General features: G+C 40.1%; 1 protein-coding gene across 1 annotated transcript; it reads left to right on the top strand.

The window, feature by feature from the left end:
* Positions 1 to 23,049, top strand: KIF11 (kinesin family member 11). Its single transcript, XM_026670746.2, has 22 exons — positions 1 to 393; positions 4,076 to 4,208; positions 5,954 to 6,051; positions 6,127 to 6,205; positions 6,381 to 6,566; positions 6,662 to 6,786; positions 7,168 to 7,255; positions 7,802 to 8,044; positions 8,769 to 8,864; positions 9,049 to 9,137; positions 10,831 to 10,918; positions 11,529 to 11,717; positions 14,505 to 14,712; positions 14,888 to 15,060; positions 15,636 to 15,758; positions 16,512 to 16,670; positions 17,566 to 17,705; positions 18,937 to 19,216; positions 20,746 to 20,968; positions 21,133 to 21,272; positions 21,456 to 21,563; positions 22,735 to 23,049. Exons 1-22 carry the CDS (start codon positions 326 to 328, stop codon positions 22,858 to 22,860), a joined length of 3,162 nt encoding a protein of 1,053 aa, XP_026526531.2. The 5' UTR covers positions 1 to 325; the 3' UTR covers positions 22,861 to 23,049.
* Positions 23,050 to 23,691: the final 642 nt, after the last annotated feature.

The raw sequence follows: 23,691 nt of genomic DNA, 5'->3' as shown, positions 1-23,691 counted from the left end.
ATGGTCCTCTGCGAACCTCGTAGCCTCCCCGCCGATTGGCTGACGCGCCGCGCGAGCAATTCAAAGTGGTCGGCTCAAGCTCTTGGCGCGCTTCTCTCGCGAAGTTGGCTGAGGAGAGGAAAGAGCGGTTTCCGCTGAAGGCGGCTGCGCTCTTTTCTCTCTCTCTCTCTCTCTCTCTCTCTCTCTCGAAGGGATTCCCTTCGGGAGTACGGATGCTTCAGGCCTGCCCCGCGCGCTGTGGGTGAAGCGCCGGTTCCCTTCCCAGCTTGCTTCGGTCTTTGTCCCCGGCTCTCGCCTTCTGAACTCATCCCGGGACGGACCGACGATGAGTTCTTTCGTGGGCGGCAAGAAAGAGGACAAAGGCAAGAACATCCAGGTGGTGCTGAGGTGCAGGTAAGTCCTTGACGGGGCGTCGCCTCCGGGTGGCCAAGGGATTGTCACTTCACGCGGGAGGAGGAGGGAGCCCAAGCGAGGCATCACCCTTTGCCTTGGATCCTCCTTTCGCCAAAGCCTCACTCGGTTTCGATCAGGATTAACCTCCCAGGCTTATAGTCGTGGGCATTTTCTTTACCTGGTCTGGATTCGGATTGGATCACGTTTAGGACGAGCATCTGCTCATCGAAAGGCTCGAGTCGGGATGGAGGAGTTGCGTCCCGTTAATTTGGGATTGGGGTGGGGGGCTATTCTGTCAAGATGAACCAATCTTGGATCTAGTTCCTCCCCAGTCATAACAATCGCAATGCCGCTTGTGGAAGGAGGGCTGCAAGTCTTAGAGTAGGAGCTGGAAAGGGACCCTGGAGGTCTTCTAGTCCAGCCCCCCCCCACACACACACACACAAGCAGGAGAACCTATACCATTTTAGATAAGTGGCTGTCTATCTGTCTATCTTCTTAAAAAACATCCAGGGATGGAGCCCCCACGATTTCTGCAGGCAAGCTTGAGTAGGAGTAAAGTCTCATTAGTTATTGTGTGCTCTTGAACAATAGTTATACATACAGTGTTCATTTGCCTTCAGAAATACTTTCCATTGGAAACAATAATAAGGTGCATTCATTAAGTATGTTCCTAAGCTTCACTGAAAGGGGAGTAAAGCCCTATTATCATGCATCTTGAAGGATGTATTCAGAGTACCTTCCATAGGAAACAATGGCACTTAATTCACCATAAAGTGTGCTCTTAAGCTTCCCAAAGGTGATTTTGTTTTAGTTTTTTTTTATTAGAGTTATGAAGACAGTGGGATCAATCTGGAGACAGCATCTCCAACTTGACAAAAGATTATTGACCGGACATAATTGTCCTGCTATGTATGGGCTGAGGTTATTTCATGTACATGTCTTCTTTATTTGGATGTATTTGAATTGGGACGAGTGACAGGCTCCTTTTCACCCTCTCTCTCCAGAAAGATGTAAAATGCTAAGGTAATAGTTGTTGAAGACTCCAATTTAAAAAGCACAGTAGTAGTTAGGCTTTTTAATAAAAAAATATATGGTAAATGCTTGAGCTGGAAAGTTTTATAAGGATTGTATCATTGACTACCTTATGGCATGGGCAAAATATCACATTTTGATGGCTGCCAGTCAGTAGTTATTCTCTAGTAACTTACTGAGCGGGATAGCAATACAAAATATAAAAATCAGAATAACCTAATATGGGTAAAATCTGTTTTAAGGATCTCAAATCATATCCATGTCTTTGGGCTAAAACATAAGCCTAATTAATTTGCTCCATTTGGGGGGCACTGGCATGAGGCTAAAGCTTGAACCTGAAGAGAATTTGTGTGGAGTTATGCAATATGAAGCGTAAGATCTTTGTTGTGATGGGATTTTTGTTAATGCTGATATAAAACTTTCCAGCTAAAGCATTTTATCATTTAAAAAAAACAAAAAACAAACCCTAAACGGTACATACATTTCAAATGAACAGATTTTGGTTATCAACTGAATCTTTTTGATGAACCATGCTGAATAATTATTTTTATGTCATGATTGTATCATGAAGTTCAAAATCAAAGTGTAGTATGTTCTATAGACAGAATTGAAGTAATTACAATTATGCTTTTTCTTTGAAATTAATTGGTGTATGTGCCATCTATCTTTTGAAGGTTATTAATGTTATGATATCCAAAATGGCCAGATATATTAATTTTCTGGCTCAGACAGTGAAGATATTTGCTGTCTATAAATTGATCCTAATTTTAAATGGCTCATATATAAGGATTTTCAAAATCTAAAAATCTATATTTCAGCTCCATTACTTTGCATCATGGAAATCCAAAGTGTCTTTCAATGCTGTTGTTTGATAATAGTTTGGGGTGGGTTTTATCTCTAAAAGAATATTTAATGGTATTGATCCCTTGCATCCACATTGTGCCTGTTGGGAGTTAAAACCCACTCCTCTCCTAGGAAAATGAAATAGTTTAGGATATATTGCCCAAAACCCTTTCATTAAATCAATTCCTATTATGGCTCTACCTGAAGAAGGTAGATCTTAAGTTATGTAGAATAGACTGGCCCAGGCCTTAATGGCCCATTGACAAAGGTGGGGGGCTGAGTTTCTGCCTCTCTGAGTTTTTACTTCTCTTTTAGGGGGAATATTTTGCCCTTTTTAATATATCCTAAAGAATTTCATTTTCCTAGGAGAGGGGTGGGTTTTAACTTCTAGAACTAGAATTCTTTATTGGCCAAGTGTGATTGGACACACAAGGAATTTGTCTTGGTGTAACTACTCTCAGTATACATAAAGAAAAGGTACATTCGTTAAGAATCAAGAATCATAATGTACAACAGTTAATTATAATAATAGGGTACAATCAACAATCAAATCATACTAGGAAACAAGTCAAGTGGGAGGGGATGGGTGATAAGGAGTGGTGAAAAGATTAACAGTAATAGTAGTGTTCCAACATGCCTTTACAGCATCAAAGGTAATAAAAAATGTAATGTTTCAGCGTGCACAAAATTATATGCTGTTTCATGGTGGTTCCAGATAAATTCCATATAATATCACTAGATCTGTTCATTCTAAATTTTGGGGCCAAGATATATTTGCTTCATATATTTGTAATGATTCAGTCAGCTTGCCCTCGGAAGTTGTGGGAGCGCCATTACTTGAGACTTTCAAGAAGAGATTGGACTCCCATCTGTCAGAAATGGTGTAGGGTCTCCTGCTTGTGTAGGGAATTGGACAGGAGGTCCCTTCCAACTTTGGTTATCTGTTATCTGTTATGTTTTGTGGTGATATTCTGTGATTTGGTGGGTTCATGTGGATCATATCTAAAAAAATAAGAGCTTCCCTGTCAATCTATGCCTTAGATGTGAATTTCATAGTGATGATTGGTTCCTTGACTACATACAGGCAGTCCTCAACTTATGACCACAATTGAGACCAGAATTTATGCTAAGTGAGACATTTGTTAAGTGAGTTTTGCCCCATTTTATGACTTGCCTTGCCACATTTGTTAAGTGAATCCCTGTTGTTAAATTAGTAACATGGTTGTTAAGTGAATCTGGTTTTGCCATTTCATGTCAGAATGTTGCAAAAGGTGTTCCACATGATCCCAGGACACTGCAACCGTCATAAATGTGAGTCAGTTGTCGTACATCTGAATGTAAATCACATGATCATGGGGATGCCGCAATAGTCATAAATGTGACAAATGGTCATAAGTCACTTTTTTCAGTGCTGTTGTAACTTCAAACAGTCATTAAATGAACTGTTGTAATTCGAGGACCATCTGCAGTTCAAATTGAAGATTTTTGTCATTTAATGAAGTTTGAGATGGTTTATGTGTAAAACCTATCCTCAGGTCCATGAGGATCCACATAGATCTGCACTTTGTACAGGAACAATATCAGCCCTGTGTTGTATAATCGTTAAGGTGTTATACTAGGATCCTGCTTGGTTCCATCTTCAAGCAGGAATGCTAGATTCCAGATTTTGGAATCTTATGGTACTGCATGCATGCCAACTAAACTTAACTCAAAAGCAAAGGAAACAGGCTTATAGGTCTTGTGCTGATTTGAAACTAGGCTTAAACACTCCCTTCAAATAACATATGGGAAACTGTTTTTAAAGGCCCTTCAATGTATCTGAGCGCAAAGCTAATTCCTACTCTGTAGTGGAGTGTGACCATGGAAGGAAGGAAGTTTTTGTTCGTACTGGAGGAATGGCTGATAAAACATCAAGGAAGACCTATACATTTGATATGGTAAGTCTTACTCATTGCTTAATAGGAATGTTTAGGGCCCTTTCCCCCCCATTTTGGCAGTTTAGGAGCATCTATGCTAAATTTTGTGCTACATTTGCACAAAAAGCTAAGGCAAAAAATGAAACATAGATGCTGAGGGGTGATGGATTTGTTTCCATGTTCAAGCCCTGGCACCTTCAATAACAAGGAGCAAATAGTGAGCAGTCAGAAAGATGTCTGAAAGCCCGAGGAATTGTTAAGAGCATGAACACGTGCTAGCTTGGTATTGGATGTATTATCAAACTAGGGTTCGGTGTTATGTCTATAGTCTACACACACACACCCAGAGGGAGGGAAGGAGAGAGAGAGAAAAGATAAAATAGGGAAGGTCTCTTAGAATAAATATCAAATGTGTATTATAAAGAAGGATATTTATTAGAGAAACAGAAAGAAAAATCTATACATGTTGCTATAATTTCACATAAAACTCAATATAGTAATCTATCTTTAAACAGAACTTTGGGTTTCAATGCAAATGTAGAGTTAGTTGCTGAGCTGATGAGGAAAATCTTGGTAGTATCAGAAAGATATATTGAAAGACAGTATTATTGAAACTGGAGACCAGTAAAGGGAGGGTTCTTAGAGGAGGCCAACTTTTTAAAATTGTGAAATATATTCAGTTTCTGACATCAGTGGCCCATTAAATGGACTAATCCCTTTTCTTAATAATTCTGAACGTAAAGAGTTTCCCTGTTTGGACTCTACAGCATAACATAATAAAAAGTTAACTGTGCACATCTATTCAGAAAAAAAAATCAGAATGGAATGTTTAATTACCGAAGGGGTGCGATTTTCCATCATTAAGTGGAGTATCTAAAAGTACCTAAGAAACAAATCACATAGAAATTAGTTGCTGCTTCTTGGTATAATTGCTATAAAGTAGTTCAGGAGCAGTCAGTACTGTTTATAAACAATACAGATTTATGTCTAAAACTGGACAGAAAGTTCACTTTATCAGTTCTGCTGAAGGACTAGCTCCTTTTGTTGCTTCTTCATCTTGAACTGATTGCCTCAAATTAATTGCCTGAATTTGTTTCCCTGTGCACGTCTCTGTATTAAATAAGATGATTACAGGCAAATATTGTCTTGATTTTTATAAATTATAAGTTTGGTAGTGTTTTTGGCTACGGATTTAAATACCAGTTTTGGGGGGGAAAGTGGGGTTGCACTTAAATCTCATATTTAGCAAAGCACTTAGACTTATATACCACTTCATAGTATTTTTACAGTCCTCTCTAAGCAGTTTACAGAGTCAGCATATTGCCCCCCAAAATCTGGGCCCTCATTTTACTGACCTTCGGAAGAATGGAGGGCTGAGTCAATTTTGAGCGGGTCAGGATCGAACTCCTGGCAGTGGGCAGGATTAGCCTGCAATACTGCATTCTAACCACTGTGCCACCACGACTCTAAAAATAAAATATGGAACAGTTAACGCATTACAGCAAACTCAACCCAGACAAGCTACATTACAGCTATTGGAATGTTAAAGCATATGTTAAAATGTAACTATTGTGTCTGAACTTCTCTCTAAGGAAACTTCTGAAATATTCGTTTTGCAACTAATTATGAAATATAGTTTTAACCTCGGCTTGTTAGAAGATTATTCCAATTCAGGTAGAAGATATGTGTGACTTCAGAGCATTTAATAAGTCCATATTTATGTCTGGTCTCAGGGTAAGAATAGTTTCTTTTATTCAATAAAACAGGTTTTTGGAGCCCAGGCCAAACAGATCGATGTGTACCGGACTGTTGTATGTCCAATTTTGGATGAAGTACTTATGGGCTATAACTGCACTGTATTTGCGTGAGTATTGTGTTTATTTTTTGTTGTACTCCAAAATACAGTATTGAAGCTAATTTTCCAAATTCTTTTATACAGTTATGGTCAAACTGGTACAGGAAAGACCTTCACTATGGAAGGGGAGCGATCACCTAATGAAGAGTATACATGGGAAGAGGTAAAAACATTTTAGTCTCTTCCAAGTATAATGCCGATACATTCTTATGTTCTAACAGCTACCTCAAATCCATGCTTTCTTTGAAGTATCTGCTCATACTTTTTTGCTAACATTCTAAGACTGAACTGGATTCTAAATCGAGGCAGTTAATACTTGTGATATTATTTTTCTGTAGGATCCACTTGCAGGTGTAATTCCACGTACCTTGCATCAAATTTTTGAAAAACTTGCAGAGAATGGTACAGAATTTTCAGTGAAAGTTTCTTTATTGGAAATCTACAATGAGGAGCTGTTTGATCTTTTGAGTCCCTCTCCAGATGTTGGGGAAAGGTTGCAACTGTTTGATGACCCACGTAACAAGGTAAAAAAAAAAGAAGAAGATGTGTCTCCTCCTTCAAGGTCATGAACTTCTGAATTAGAATGTGTAACTTCAGCTTTTCTTTTTTTTTTGGACAGAGAGGTGTAATAATCAAGGGCTTAGAAGAAATTACTGTACATAACAAGGATGAAGTTTATCAAATCCTAGAAAGAGGAGCAGCAAAAAGAACCACGGCTGCTACCTACATGAACCAATATTCCAGGTAAATAAATAAATATTTTAGAAGGCGTCAACAGCAGGTTTTTTACATAAGCAGAAGTAAAGCAGAAAATCACAAACAACTGAATGGGGCCCATTTTGATTGGCTCAGTGAAGTGTTCTTAATTTAGTAGTATTTTATGAATGTGCTTAACATTTTACTTCAGTCAATTCATGGTCATATAATCTTTACTTTAGAAGACTGGGAAAAGGTTCAGAACATCTTTTCTGTTCTCAGAATTGTTTGGGATGTCATGGATCTGAAGTTGGTTTAACATCCAACCAGATTGACTATTACTTGTGATTGGTATCCAACAGGTAAAAAATCACATGGAAAAAGATTATAATATTCACTAGAACATTTCTCTGTTATCTCAATTTGTAGCCGATCCCATTCAGTGTTTTCCATCACATTGCACATGAAAGAAACAACAGATGGAGAAGAGCTTGTGAAAATTGGAAAGCTAAACTTGGTGAGTTTCAACACATGGTATCCGCACCGCATCAGATTATGCTCAATAATACAGAGATGGCAGAATACCAGATCGTGTTATTTTGGCCACAGTCTGAAGGGAAGTTACATTGCAACAATAAACAGACTGGTTTTAAAAAATGCTAGTAGGTGTCCTTCCCTTTAGGACAATAGAGTACAGATCTTTCCATTTGAATTCCATTTTTGGAAATTTGACATTTTAATCCCATATTCTGTATCATCTCAGATTTCTACCTACTAATAGAGGTACCTTCTCCCCTCATCCCATGGTGTAACTGAGAACTTGTTGGGTTTGTAATTCTCCAACTATTGATTGCATATTATAGCATTCTAAACTACGGGCCACATTACCTATGTTTGTTGGGAATTGTAAATCTAAATACCCTCAGATATAGATGTGTTGATATTCAGTTGGTTAGTGGTTAGCAGTAATTGTTGGTTACCAAGGTTGAATGTAATTTGTAGACCTCTCCTTGTGAGTATAAATACTGATTGTGACTTAGGCAAGTTGTTTTTTTATGTATAGGTTGATCTGGCAGGGAGTGAGAACATAGGTCGTTCTGGAGCAGTTGACAAAAGAGCTCGTGAAGCTGGAAATATCAATCAGTCTCTGCTGACGCTGGGTAGAGTTATTACAGCCCTTGTTGAAAGAACGCCACATATTCCATACAGAGAATCAAAACTGACCAGAATCCTTCAGGACTCTCTTGGAGGACGCACAAAAACATGTATCATTGCAACTGTTTCTCCTGCGTCAATCAATCTTGAGGTAAGGTGCTTTCTTTCAGGTAGTGTGTTATGAGTGACATCTGTTGGACTTCCAGATAAAATTACATTTAAAAATTTACAAGATTTAATAAGCATTATGAGAAGACGGGTCTCTAGAGAACAATTTGAACAAGTGGAAGGAAAGAGAAGAGAACAACTAGCAGTAAGATGGGTGGATTCAATTACAGCAGGGATGTGTGTATCATTGGAAGACCTGATGGGACAGGTTGGGGACAACTTACCTTGGAGAAAATCTGTCATTTGGCTTGCAAGGGTTAAAACTATTTTGATGGGTCATATTAATAAAAAGATTTAATAAATTATTATTATTATTATTATTATTAAATTTGCTGTGTACCTCACTGTAGGGCAATTGTAGGCAGCTTACAACAGTAGAACATAAGATTATAAAAAATGTAAAACAATAGTAAAACAGGAAAGCAATAAAAATAAATGATGAGAATACAGCAATTCTGGGTTATATGCCATCTTTCAGAACCCAAGGCAGCAGAAGAGTTGGTAGAATGCTTTATAGATCACAATAAATGCCATTTCTTTATAGGGAAACCCAGCAAGGTATTTCTGGAGTGAACCTCCTTGTATTTTTCAAGAATTCTTTTTTCTTTTATGCAGAAGTGGCTACAAAAAGACGACTCGCTCAGTATTTTTTTACTTTTAAAAGCATTCAAATTTATTTTTCATTTATTTTGTCTTTTGTACCACAGGAAACTCTGAGTACTCTAGAATATGCCCACAGGGCAAAGAATATCATGAATAAGCCTGAAGTGAATCAGAAACTCACAAAGCGGGCCCTCATTAAGGTTCAGTATGCCTCCATTAAGTATAAATGCTTTCTAAATTTTCCCTGCTGCCTTGCAGTGTGAATGCATGATAGTTGATTGGATTTTTTTTAACTGGCCAGGCCAAAAATATAAGTTTATGGGATTTATGGATTCCAGATGCTTCAGAAGATACATTCCAGCATTGTGCTGATATTTTTCACAGGAATATACTGAAGAGATTGAACGCTTAAAACGAGATCTTACTGCAGCACGAGAGAAACATGGTGTCTATATTTCTCTGGAAAATTATGAGTGAGTAACTTGGTTCTCCACAAAAACTGGCAGCTTAGGGTGAACATGAACTAATGATTAATTTAAAAAAACAAAACGCTCCGTCTCCCCCCAGCTGGGCAAGATCATACACACTTAGTGTTTCCTGACAGAATGTGGATAAAGTGTAATTTGTAGAATGTGGTAGAGGGACGGGATACAGCTCAAATGTCACATTTGAGAAGAATGTCCTTTGCCTCATACATCATTATTGTTCCAAAGCAATCATAACTAGAATTTCTTATTGAAAAAGCTCAGGTGATGCTTATCAGGGCCACTTTCAGAAGGGTAGGGCAACATCCCATTATGAGCAGTTTTCTAAAAATAATTCCTTCAGTAACATAAGCTTAGGTGGTGAATTGGCTATTGAGAAATGAGGTTCTAACATTTTGGAGGAAAACCCTGAGGTATATTGAAATACAGTAATTTTTATTTTTTTTTTGAAAGAGGGAAAACCTCAGTCACTGTGAGTTAAGATACTTGGTGACTATGGAATACTGAATATTATTTGGGAAAGAAAGGAATCTCAGAGTATGTAATGGAATTCCCCAGAGCATAACTCGATAGCAAGCTAATTGGATTTTAAACCTTTTGGATGTCAAGATTTAAAAATACAGAATATATATCGTATTTTTTACATTATAAGACAAACCCCACCCCCCACCCACCCCCAAAAAATGGGTGGAAATATCTGTGTGTCTTATAGAGTGAATGTTGCCGAAGCCCCACTGGCCCCACCCTTTGGCCTCTGTGGTGACAATCTCCACAGCCTGGAACAGCTGATCAGTGATATTCTAGGAGGTTGATCCAACTGCCAATCAGCTGCTCGTGCTAAATCAGGCGGTGCTGAAGCTGACCAGGCTGTTTGCTACAAGGAGGCAAAATTGCTGGGAGGCAGAGGCAGATTCCCTCCCGCCATGTTTTCCTCCCCAAAAGCTAGGTGCGTCTTACGGTCTGGAGCGTCTTATAGTGCAAAGAATATGGTACTGCCTGGTCCCACTTATTCTCTCTTTAATGAATCAAGATGAGGACCAGCAAAATAAGGTTTTAAGCATGGTCACTCAGAGTCAGAAGAGAAGTGGTAATATGATTGGATAAAATCTTATATTTGGAAAAGGAAAAAATATCTGGGTGAGTAAATGTGGCAACCTGAATAACTGTTGAATGTTGAACATAACTGAAACAAAGAATAGAAATGGAGGAATAAGTTCATTGATTGATAAGTCTCTTAGCTCAAAGCATCTTCGGATATAACTAATATACTGCAAGATTTATCAGTTATACTGAAGAGAAAACTCCCCTTTATGGAAGGCCTGGTATAGCTAAAAACAACACAACTCCTAGCTCAATTGTTAGGAAGTAAGTTATAGGATCATTTACACTTGTATAATCTAATTGACTTTAGGTCAATTCGGTTTCTTATGGACGGCTTTTAGATTTTTAATAAGCAGTACCTAGTGTATTAAATAGCAATAAATTAAATGCATAGTTCAGGCAGAAATAGGTACCAATAGTTAGCAGTACGAGGAACTTTAAGCATAATGCTTGAAAAACAAGAGAACAATCTAGTAATCAGAAATGAACAGCTATTTTCTCCCATTTGCTCTTAAAGTTATTTCATTCTTTGGCCTGGAATTAATAAGACTACATCATTGTTAACATTGACTTTTTTCAGTGCTCTTCATGGGAAAATGACAATTCAGGAAGAGCAAATTGCAGACTATACTGAGAAAATCACAGCCATGGAGGAAGAATTGAAAAAAGTAAGTGAACCCAGTACATTTCTCTTATCTTTTGGGATGATTCTCATATGGTTAGAAGCTCTAGCATGCTCATCTATTCACAAAAATTATAATGTGAAAAGCTTCCAGTTGTAGATGAATTTCTTGAGTGGCTTTCCTTTCACAAGAGCCAGTGATTTAACTATTGTTGCCAGTTCTGTCACCTTACAAAATGTTTCTCTACAGTAGGTATCACAGGGTCTTTCCAGTGCTGAACATACAGTCATGCCAGCATTATGTATAAAAGTAAAACACCGCATGATTTTTTCAGCACTTTATTCATTAAAGCCTAACATTAAATCTCTGGTCTGAACTGTATATTAATTTCAAGATTATTTGAATTAAATTATTAATTTTGATCCAATGTCGCTTAGTTTTGTTTTTGAAGGTCCACCAGATTGAAAGTCATTACCTAAGTAGAAACAATACAATTAACAGAAATATGAGATAGGGGGTGGAAATGAAGCTGGAACATTGCTTCAAGAAGCTGTAGTACCTTTAAAAAGTGCCAGCAGTCAGAAAAACTACCACAGGTAGTCCTCAATTTACAGCAGTTCGTTTAGTGACCATTCACAGTTTTGTCTTGATGCAGGTTACTGAGTTATTTACTGTTCAAAAAAATAAAATGGAAAAGTGCCAGGCAGACCTACAAGCCAGGGAAATGGAGCTGGAAGTAACCCAGAAAGACTTGGAAATCACCAAGGTTCTTCTTGCTGAAGAAGAATATGTGGCCTCCTCTTTAGAGAATTCGGAAGAAAAACTTCATGGCACTGCTACCAAGGTCAGACCATATAACATATTAACATTGTTCTTTAAAAATAGATTGGTTGCTAGATTAAGAGAATTGTATTTAAAATGGTCAAAGGTGGACCATTTAAGAGCTTCAGCAGTTCTTACAGTTCTGCAGGAATATTGGACTTTTAGTGACATTCTTGATGAAGTCAGAATGTCTTTGCCAATCAGGAAAGAGGGGACGATATGGTCATTTTGCTGATGCTTTTTCAATTAATAGTTTAAAACTGTCTCCAACCCCCGGTCCACAGCATGGTCCTGGGCCGTGGCCTGCTGGGAACAAGGCACAAAGTTCCATTTGCACAAGTGGCAGGCACACAAAACCACACACACACCACTGGTGCTACTGGTTCACAGAGCTGGGAAGTTTGGGGACCAGTGGTCTAAAAGACTTTGAAGCCAAAAGAGGCAAAATTTGGAAATAATATTTCTGTAACTCCCTCTCTTCATTTACACTTGAAAATGTAATGGAAAAAGTGTGTGTGTGTATAGATAGATAGATAGATAGATAGATAGATAGATAGATAGATAGATAGATGGATGTAGGTCTAGGTGTGTTCGGTCTTTTCCCATGTAAGATTAAGACAGGCATGATATTCTTCCGATTAAAATCGAATTCGGTTTTTTGGGAATCGCCCTCCTTTCCCCCCACCCCTTCTCCTCCTTCCCCTCCTTGAGGCCCGAGTCAGGAGTTGCTGGGCAGCTCACGTGAGTCCGCGTTGCCTCAGGAAGGAAAGGCAAAGGAAGAGCCGCGGCGGCGCTTGCAACGGCAGCAGCGGCTCCTGGTTTTGCCTTTCCCTTCCCGCAACGCGGACTGGAGCCGCATGGAGCTGCCGGCGGTAGCAACTCCTGACAGCCCCAGCCGGATACCTGAGCAGAGCCCGGCGGGAGCGGAGGCCGCTGAGCGGCAGGAAAGGGAGCTGGGCCAGCCACAGACCAGCCCTGCAACGCCCGGTCCCGGCGAGGAAAGCAGCGGGCGCTCCCGGGCCGCGGCGGGGGTCTCTTTGTCCGGCCCCGAGGAATATCATGCCTGTTAAGAGTATCTTGGCGACGCTTCGGTGAGGTCCTACTTGCCATCCTCAGGCTGGTGCTGCTTCATGCCACTGCAAGCAGTGTGTGATTGGAGCTGCCGTCTCTATAAATACTGGTGGTGGGGGGCTGGTGTGCTGGGCTGGTTGGCTGCGCTGCTGCCTCTTGATTGGTTGATGTAGTTGATGTTGGTATAATGGGCTGTGTGATGGCCTTGTGAGTTTTGTTGTGGAGATATCCTGGATCTTGTGCTGTAATCTCCTGGGTCGTTTGTTTTGTAATGATCTTTTTTCCATTAGCCTCTTGTGTTTTAACGGCTTGGGTAATGGGTTGTGTGATGGGCTTGCGAGTTCTTTTGTTGTGGTATCCTGGGTCCTGCGTTGTAATCTCCTGGGTCATTTGTGTTTTGATCTCTTTTCCATTAGCCTCCTGTGTAGTAACGGCTTGGGTAATGGATTGTGTGATGACCTTGTGAGATTTATTGCTGTGGTATTCTTGGTCTTGTGCTGTGATATCCTGAGTCATTTGCTGTGTTGCAACGTCTTGAGTTCTTGTGGTATAATTTCCTGAGTTTTCTGATGTGATATCCTGAGCGGGTGGCTGTGATGTAGCATTCTGGGTTTTAGTCTGGCTTTGACTTTGGGTTCTGGGTCTGTGTTCTTGGCGTGTGTCAGCTTGTTTGGTTTTGGAGTCGTGGGGGGGGTGCGACAGCTGGCGCAGCAGCCGTGGTCTGTTTTCTGGATGGTGGTTGTCCTTCGTTTATAGGATGGGCTTGGGGCTGGGTCTGATGAGGGGGATTGGCGGTGGTGTCCCATGTTGTTTTGGGTCTGGTGTTGGTTTTTGTGGCTGGGACTCGTTTGTTGGTGAGGGCTGGTCATGTCCTGTGGCTTTAAGGTGCTGGAAGAGAGAGGAAGTATTTTCTTCTCTTCTGACTGCGTTTTTGAACACAAAAATTAATTCCGAAGGAACCAAATTAATATCCAACACTGAACACTCCAGCAAGAGAATAATCAGGGAAGCCATCGAGATAGAGAAACACCTCCATAACATGAATAGACGGGACAATACTTCCCGCCTACCAGACATCTGGAAGCTAGCCCTCACCAACAAACGAGTCCCAGCTATGAAAACCAACACCAGACCCAAAACAACATGGGACACCACCGCCAATCCCCCTCATCAGACCCAGGCCCAAGCCCATCCTATAAACGAAGGACAACCACCATCCAGAAAACAGACCACGGCTGCTGCGCCAGTTGTCGCACCCCCCGACCCCAAAACCAAACAAGCTGACACACGCCAAGAACACAGATATATATATATATATATATATATATATATATATATATATATATATATATATATATATATGTGTGTGTGTGTGTGTGTGTGTGTGTGTGTGTGTGTGTTTTCTTAAGTTTTTGCGGATATATATATGTATGGCATTCAGCTTTGTTCAGGTATTTTCCCACGTCATTATAGTTGTGCTTTTAAAGTTGTAGCAACGTTTCGGCAGAATCTCATCTGCCATAATCAGGCTTCTGTATTGTGTTCGTCTGTGAGTCAGACTTTCACAGCCATTTCAGTCTGACTATAATGACGTGGGAAAATACCCGAACAAAGCTGAATACCATACATATAAATACCCGCAAAAACTTAAGAAAACATATATATAGAGAGAGACAGAGACAGAGAGATGTGATATTTGAAGACTATCAATCTTTGTTTTTTGTTTTTCTTGCCTTAGCTGCTTACTACAGTTAAAGAAACTACTGGTGATGTATCCGGTTTGCATGCAAAATTAGATCGGAAGAAAGCAGTTGAGCAGCATAATGTGGAAGCTCAAAAGACCTTTATGGGCCACATGAATACATTCTTTGACAAAATCCAGAACTCTGTGAGAAAGAACTATCAGAATCAGCAGGAGATGCTAAACTCTTACTCCTCCTCAGTTAGTAAGTGTTTCTATTCAACTTCACATGGCAATAAAGTTAACACACAACTATGCCTGACCTGCCAAAACCTTGATTCAGACTTGTTTGAAAAATCAAAGCTGTTACCAAATCACTGTTGCCTTCTAGTAAGAAGAGGACTGGGCTAAATAGTTATAACACATCTTTTTCTTGTTAGATGATCTTCTGTCCACCAGTTTTTCAGCATTTGGAGTCACCACAGCAGCTATAGATGCAGCATTCACTTCAGTAAAGGAAATGGTTTCTACTGAAGTGTCCCTAGTTGCCGAAAAAATGCTGAATCAGGACACGCTGACCTCCAAAAATAAAGATGACCTGCAGAAAATGATTGTAAGTACAAGTAACATAAAGTAGAATAATGTTTTGGTTATTTGCTATTAAAATATAAGCCTGAAACAAAAGAAGGATCCTATTACCCAGGGTTGGAGGTTCCGTGTATTTTTCAAATGAAGACAAGGTAGACATGACTACAATAAGATTGATTTTGGTACAGCCTTTCTTCATCCAGTGTCATGAGCATAAAAGCTAGGAAATTTGATGATTAGAAACTTGGGGCAAGTCCCTATGTTACAGCAGAATGCAAGTAAGAATGCTGTTGGAAAGCAATTCTGCAGGAGGAACAGAATATTGTGTATTTGGCACATCCGTGAGTATTTTTGCTTATTGTCTTCAATAACATTTCACTGGAGATTTATTCAGTGCCATGTCAGCTCTTGGGAAAGCAACTTACATTGGAGGAAGCTTGGCACTAAGTTGATCTTATCGATACCTAACGTTTGAGAAACAATAGCTAATTCGGAGCAGTTATAATGTCTTTAGACTTGCCATAATTCTGTTTTCTGTTTGGATCTCAAATGTCTTCTTTGTTGGAAGCAATGAGTTCACTGTCTGGTCTGCTCTTCTAGGAGGAACATGCATGTGGACTGGACAAGGCATTAAGTAGTCTGACTCCTGTGGTACAACTTGTGCAGAGTATAAACTCTCAGCTGCAGGAACACTTCAAGAAAAATTTATCCTTGGCAGAAATGGTAATAAAACATACCTTGAAGTACTATAATTGTTGCATGCCAGTGCAAGGATTAGAAACCTTTAGCCTAGCGTTTCTCAAACATGGGAACTTTTAAGACGTGTGGACTTCAACACTCAGCACTCCCCAGCCATGCTGGCTGAAAAATTCTGGGAATTGAAGTCCACACATCTTAAAAGTTCCCAACGTTGGGGAAAAAAACCCCCACTGCTTTGGCCTTTCAACTTAATCCAATCCATGAGAACAACCCCAAGCTGCCAGAGTCTTCATTGGGGCCCTTCCTCCCTCTCTTGCACTATAAACCATTTGTAGTCCAGTTTCAGCAGTTTCATGCTTTGCCCCCTTGGGAAAGGCACTGAACGGTCACAGCTGTCTAGAGTGGTGGAGCTTAAAGATGATTCAGACAGAGTTCCCTCAATCGTGCTTGTCTTTGGAGAAATCACCAGGTCGTTGATGATCTGCTCGTGGGTGTTTGGCAGGAGGACAAATTATCGTGACATCACAACACAAACCCCTGTCACGCATATGCTTATATCTGGAGTCTGTGTTACGATGTTGCCATGCATGTCTTTATATGCTATCATGCAGTGACATCTGTGGTCCCACCTAAAGAGAATTTGCCATGGTTTTTTTAAAAAAACAAAAACAAAACTTCCAACACATTTATACATATCAGACTAGTATTGTTTAGAAAAAGTCAATCAATATCAATGTGCCCTTGAAAACTGACGTGAACTCTTTTTCTGACTGAAAGGTTACAGGCTACAAAGAAGAAATGGCTACCTTCTTCCATGATCATTCTCTTGCTTTGAGTGAGCTACACAAAGACAGTTCCCAAATGTTTTCTCAACTTCAGAATAGTTATGAAAGCCTGCAAGAACAAATGGAACTGACCAAGATGGCACAGAAAATGGTATTTCTTCCATTTGTGGCACAAGAATTATCAAGCCAATAGGAGGTCCTATTAGAATAGAAGTGGGTGACAGGGTAGTGGTAGTAGTAATAGTAGTAGTAGTAATAATAATAGTAGTAATAGTACAATGATCTTAGAGAAATATGTATTGCTACGCTGATTAAGGAACACTGGTAGGTTCTGCTGGCTATGGTTCCTTTCTCTATCCTGGTGATTATGATTGCATGTTACATATGGTTCAGTGTGACTTTCTTAAGAGAAAGGTAATTAGTTTTTTGGACTTCTACTGCTATTGTGCCCAGTTGACATAAAAGATTGTGAGAGTTGCACTTGAAAATAATTGGAGGACAGCGGGTTCTCTAAAGTCACATATACATACCAAGTCAAATGTGTTCAAGTAGATCAAGGAGAAACGTGAATGTGTCATTTCTTGTGCACATCATGTAGGTGTGGAGAGGAATTTGGCTGTCCCTAAGAAGGGGAAAATCTGCTTATTGAAAAGGGGCTAATCAGGATAAGCAGTACTATATATATTTGTTTCATCCTTCATAGTAACTTGGAAATAGAGTTGTCTTTGTCCATAAATTTCATTTTAGGGTTGTGAGTCTGCTTCTTCCAGGAAGTGGACTGGATACAGAAAATTGAGTTTTGCCCATATATAGCAGAATCTTTCATCCCATGTATCTCCTGAATGGTGGATTTTTTGCCCCTGAACTGTCTCTCAAACAAAATATTCAACTCTATTAGAATTATTGTTCTGCATTAAGTATTAACTGAAAAATGCATCTGAAGTACATTTGAATAAATTTGAGCTTCCTGCATGTTTTCAAACCATTTTACTTGTATACTTTTCCTTAGTAATATTTTTTGTTCAATTTTTCTTGATTCACACTAGGGTACAGCCCAACTTATTACTTTGCTGCAAAATCAACTAATCATGCTCGATCACCAAGCTGAGCAGAACTTCAGCCAAATCCTAGAGAAAGGTGGAAACCTAAAGAAGAATATTAATGATGTACAAGAAAATATAATTGTGTAAGGAAACTTTTAAATTTACTGTATTTTTTGGATTATAAGATGCTCCGGACTATAAGACACACCTAGCTTTTGGGGAGGAAAGCAAGAAAAAAAAATCTGCCTTTGCCTCTCAGAAATTTGCAAACAGCCTGGTCAGCTTCAGCACAGCCTGATTTAGCACGAGCAGCTGATTGGCAGTTGGGTCAGCCTCCTGGAATACTGACGATGAGCTATTCCAGGCTACAGGGATTGCTGCCACCCTTTTTGGCCCATTCCAAGCGGCGGGGATCCTGCTGCCTGGAACAGGCTGAAAACTGGATGCGCAGAGGCTGGAAATGGGATGCACAGAGGCGGCGATCGGCAGCGGCAATCCCCGCAACCTGGAACAGCTGATCCTCGGTATTCCTAAGGCCGATCCAACCGACAATCAGCTGCTCATGCTAACTCAGGCTGTGCTGAAGCTGACCAGGCTGTTTGCTGCAAGGAGGCAAATTGCTGGGAGGCAGAGGCCGGCGGGTGGGGGCTGGCAGGTGGGTGGGCTTTCGGCAACATTCGGTCTATAAGACGCACAGAGATTTCCACCCCCTTTGGGGTGGGGAGTGTGTCTTATAGACTGAAAAATATGGTACTTTTTTTTCTGAAATATGAAGGATTATTCTAATATTCCGCAGTGCTTGGGAGTCAGATTCATCACATTCCTTATCATTGACTCAAGCATCCATGGGGCAGCCCTGCTTCAGACTAAACCTGCATAACTGTATTGTCAAGGTAGATATTTGGAAATGGGAAGTTGAATTTTATTCAGTCAAAATGAATTGAGTGAAATAAAATAGACTCTTTTGCCAATCCCCTTTATTGACTAATGTCAGTTTTACGAACAGCTACTACCTTTATGCACTGCATGGCTTTGATCTCCATCTCAGTAACACTTTTGAGAATCAAAGGCAAGGATGGACATCTTTGAGGGATTGGGCAGCACTTTTACAAAATATATTTCAGGGTGTTAAAGTAAGGCTTGCATGCATTTGCTTTTAGCATTTTGATTGGGGAAAAAATGGCATACTGTATGTTCCCCACTGTTACTCCAAGATAGTGTCATAGAGGGCTTTTCCAGAATGACTTTAATAACATTCAATGAAATTAGCAGTTTAGGTATAACACTTATTTGACTGCTGCTTCAGTCTTAGCCTATGTAATAAAGCACAAAGATTAATGCTCGAATAATCTGTGGCTAAATCCTTTTATTTAGGCAGACTATTGGCCTTGTCAACTCTACCACCTCCCAGCAGAACAAGATGATTCCAGCTCTGGATGACCTTTCCCAAGAGATCAGGCAATCCAGCCATGATAATGTTAAGATACTTCTGGAATCAGACAACCACTGTAAAAATCTGGCCAGTGGTTTGAGAAACACATGCCAAGAAGCAACTAGCTGGGCTGAAACGGCAACTGCAGAGATAGGCTGTGTAGTTGATCAACAGAGAGCTTTTCTCAACAGCCAGAACAAACACCTACAAAACATGCATAAGGTAATCCTAAATCTTACCACCTGGTGACACCTAAATGATCAAAGACTTTTTAAACGTAGAATTTTATGACAGGTATATCCAGATGGCCCTTGATTTACAGCTAAAATTGAACCCCAAATTTCCATTACTAAGCGAGGCAGTTGTTAAGCGAGTTGCGCCCTATTTGACAAACTTTTTTTGTCACCGTTCTTAAGTAAATCACATTTGTTAAGTGAACCATGCAGTCATTAAGTGAATCTGGCTCCCCCGCCCCCAGCTGGGAAGGTTACAAATGGTGATCGCATGAACCTGGGACAGTCTAAATTGTCATAAATACATGCCAGTTGCCAAGCATCCAAATTTTGTTCATGTGACCCTGGGGATACTGCAACAATCGTAAGTGGAAAAACTGGTCACAAGTCACTTTTTTCAGTGTTGTTGTAATTTTAAACAGTCACTAAACGAATGGTTGTAAATCAAGGACTACCTTAATATAATTGTTTAGAGTGGGGTCAGCAATATTTTGGACCTCAGGGACCACCAAACTCATAATTTTAAATCCCGCGGACCAGAGACCCTGGGAAAATCCCCCAAAAAGTCTGCAGGAAAATCCCCCGCCCCGTTTTCTTACCGATCGATCATTCTTTATTTGGGATCACAGGATACCGTCTCCAGCTCTGTTCTCAGGGGGAGAGAGAGAGAGACTTTTGTCTTCATGTAAGGAAAACAGCAGAAGCAGCTGTCTTTCTCTCCCCCAAACTGCGCCAGAAATGAGTTTTTGTGAGACTTGTCGTGCTGGTGCAGCCTCTTGGAGCAGGATGCCTTGCGGGGTCCCAAAGACTCATTACTGGTGGAGTTTGGGAAAGAGAAAGAAAGACTTTTGCTGCTTTCCTTGCTTGCAACCAAAAGCAGCAGAAGAAAGAAGCGGAAAGAAGCAGCCCGGTGGTCAGCCGAGGTACGTGGGGCAAGTTTCCCCCCCTCCGCCCTTTCCCCCCTTCCCCTCACTACCTCGTGTTCGCAATGCAAGCCTTGCGTTCCCATGGGCCATGTGGGTGGCGCAGCCTTGTTTTCCCACAGCCTGGATTAATTGCTTTGGGGGTGACATTTCTCTGCGGGCCACCAGTGGTCCCCGGACCACTGGTTTAGACCAGGCCAGTCAAACTGGCAGCCCATGGGCTGGATACATCACGCGCAGTCCACGCCCACCCCAGCTCCTCAAAGGTAAAAAACATTGTGATATGTCACGATTCGGCCTGTGACGCAATCGGGTTTGATACCCGTGCTTTAGACCATATGATACAATGTGTTCTTCCAGGAATGGCTACGGATGGCTGTCTCCCTTTAATCAGGGAAGCCTGGAAGAAGGACCCAATCCATGTCTTCCCACACTCAAAAGTCTCTTTTTTGAAATAATGGTGGTTCATATACTTGGAAAGGACCATAAATTGTTGCCGTATATTGAGTAATAAGATTCATTCAGTCAAACCTGCAGTTTATAACATTGAAGATCTGGTTTCTTAACATAGTACCTTAAGATGTTTTTCTTCCAGGATCTCCATGACAAGTGTAACACATCAGAAGCCAAAGTGGCAGAGCACATGAGGGGACAAAAAGAGGCTGAAGATGTTGCCCTCAAGAGGTTTCTTGACCGCTTGCAGAATGACCAAGAGGTGCTTACCAAACAGAAAGACCTGCTCCTTAAAAAAGCAGAGGATGGTTTAACTCAGATTAACGGCTTCCTGACTGAAGAACTAAGAACAGATCTCCCCACAGGTATTTGGAGGGGGGAATTAGCCCTGCAGACTTTAGAGGGAGCCAAGAAAAGAGGAAGAGCTACCTCAAATCAGTTTTGAAATCCAATAAGAAAAGGGTGACTTTGTGGCCCTAGTTTGTAGTGCACTGCTTTAATTATCTCTTAAATGGATCTTTACCTAAAGGAAATACTCCACAGCGGAAGGACTATTGTTACCCAGTAACGGTGGTGAAAACAGAACCACGCGATCTGCTGCTTGAAAAATTAAGGCAAAAGCAGATGGAGCTGACAGCTACTCTAAAGGCTACTGAAGTCTTGGATGAGGTAACTACAGATAGTAAAGGATGGAGGAATAGCTTGCTTCTCCCAGTAGGTGGTGCTTAAACTGCTATGTTGCTGTAGAGTAAATTAACTGTGCAGAGGAGTGCTCCTTCTCTATTGTGTATTTAACTTGTAGAAATGGTTTATCTACACTGCCACAACTGGCTAACTGTTGTCTGTCCCAAGGATTCTTTGGACGAAGAGATAAGAGAAACTAATGAGAGCCTTTGCAGTGAAAAATCCTACTTGGAGACTAGCTTGTGTATTCAGACTAATGGTGTGCCCTTCTTCCAGGTAATTTATGTCTATGTGTTGACTGTTGATCGAGACATGTATATTTTTTTTCAGTAAATTTTATTAAGAACTATACAGATAAAACTAACAAGGAATCTAATACAAGAATGTGTTGGGTTGTTTTTTTCAAAGATAGTGTAGAAAGGAAACACCGCCAAAAATGGTTAAAAAAAAAGAAAAAGAAAAGAAAACTTCCCTCAAAATCTGCAGCTAGATACTGTTCAACATTAATAATTTATTGCTCTCTTAAATAACAACCAAATCTTCATTCCATGCCTCGCCACATTTTCTATCACTAAATCTTTAGGTCTCCTATCTAAATATTACAAATTCATCCATTACACCATTGAACATTTCCAAAAGAGAAATAATCCAATCCAGATGATCATCAAACATCACCAATGATAGCAACTCATTATTTTACCACAATCATATAAATCAATTTTATAGTTTTTTTTTTTGCCTTCTTCCTCTCAGCCATCCTTAAATCTATTGGATAAAATTCTGTTTTCTTCTAGTTTCTTTGCTTTTCTCTTTAAGTTCTTACCATCTTGATCTAAGACCGTTTTTACTTTCCATGAAGTAATTCCAGTAAATGTCTTATATTTCAATTTAAAAGGATGGTTCGCATCGTTCTTTGGTTACATTATTTGTATGCTTTTTTTGACTTGTGACTGATTATTCAGTTCCACTTGTAGATCCGGTATATCCATCTCTTTCTTGTAAGTTGTAATGTTTAAGTCCATCTCCAAGTCTATTTTTGTTGTCTTCAAAGGAATGTGGCCATCATCTTAACATTTTCCAGTAAAGAGTTAAAAAGCTCCATCACTTCTCACGCCCAGAGATCAAGCCATCATGTGCTTTAGTAATTTATTCTTCAAAGATATTTTGCACTGAAATGTAAATAAAACTGAATTTTCCCAAACAAGAGGATCTTTCTAATTACACTGGACAACTTTTTTTTTCCAAAAGTTTTGCTTCCTGAAAAACTTTCGGTGATAAGTTGTTTTGACATTTTCGTATTCTGAAGAGTATTTCTGTTTGCCAGTAAACTGTCTGAGGCAATGTATTTTTGCCAAAATGATGACACAACTATAAAATGGTACTGATATATAAAACTTATCCAGCAGTTAATAAAAGTAATAATAATGCAGGTTCTTTAACTTTACAGCATAAAAGAAGTATCAAAAAGGATAAAGAGAACAAAGCAGCATTTTTCCTGGAAAAGGCCAAGGAAGAGGATTCAAGAACTCCATCTTTCCCAAAATCAAAATATCCATTAAGAGCCCTCAACTAATAATGTACAATATCTTGCTTTTATTTCTTTCCATCCTTGGTAGCTTTCTCAGCTTGAGTTATGCACGTGGCTTTGTAGTTAATGTCCCAGATTGTTTAGGTAGAGATCAACACAGGATGCCTTTTATAAAATGTAATTTGCTTTATTTTTATGGTTTGCAGATTTTGAAATGTAATAAAGAAAAACTAACATTATTTAGTAGTCTTGGCATTATTTTTCTTTTTGCAAAATCAGCTGACACCTAGAGCTGGGATAGGAGCAGAGATCTCTTAAATGTGTCTCATATATATACTATATATATTACTTGTAATAAGTGGGACGGGGAAATAACACTTTATAATTTATGACAGTAATGGAGCCTGTCCATTATGGCTGCAAGACATGACGGTCATTAAGTGAGGTGCCTACATGATAGCCTCACTTAACAATCCTTATACCTGCTCTCCCCGATAAGTTGTTAAGTGGTGCACGGAGACCCTCAGGAGTGGGGGGGAGGGTCTGGCAGGCCTGGCCCAAGCCCATCCTGCAGCACCTCCCCAAATTTCATGTGGTCTGCCCAGGGCCTCCCAAGACCTTCCCTACCCACTCAGCACTCTATGCTCTGTTTCCCACTTCTCAGGGTCCCTGCAGGCCTTGGGCCTGTTTTCCTACCTGCCTCGTGTCTCCTCACCATCTTGATCTTGGAAATAGGTGTCTGGGGAACAGCTGCAATGAATTGTGGCCTCTTCAAAATGGCGCCTGCTTCTGGGATAGTGCCATGTAATCAGAGGTGGAGCGGCCTTTTCTCCTTGTCTGTCCACCATGAGGTTAGAGTTAGGAGTTCTTTTGCAC

Source organism: Notechis scutatus, chromosome 4 (assembly GCF_049901735.1).
Source record: "Notechis scutatus isolate UNSWTSFEM ecotype Mainland chromosome 4, rNotScu1.2, whole genome shotgun sequence".
Lineage (NCBI taxonomy): Eukaryota > Metazoa > Chordata > Lepidosauria > Squamata > Elapidae > Notechis > Notechis scutatus.
The sequence above is the reverse complement of the archived record's forward strand: the minus strand, read 5'-3'. Positions and strand labels throughout refer to the sequence as shown.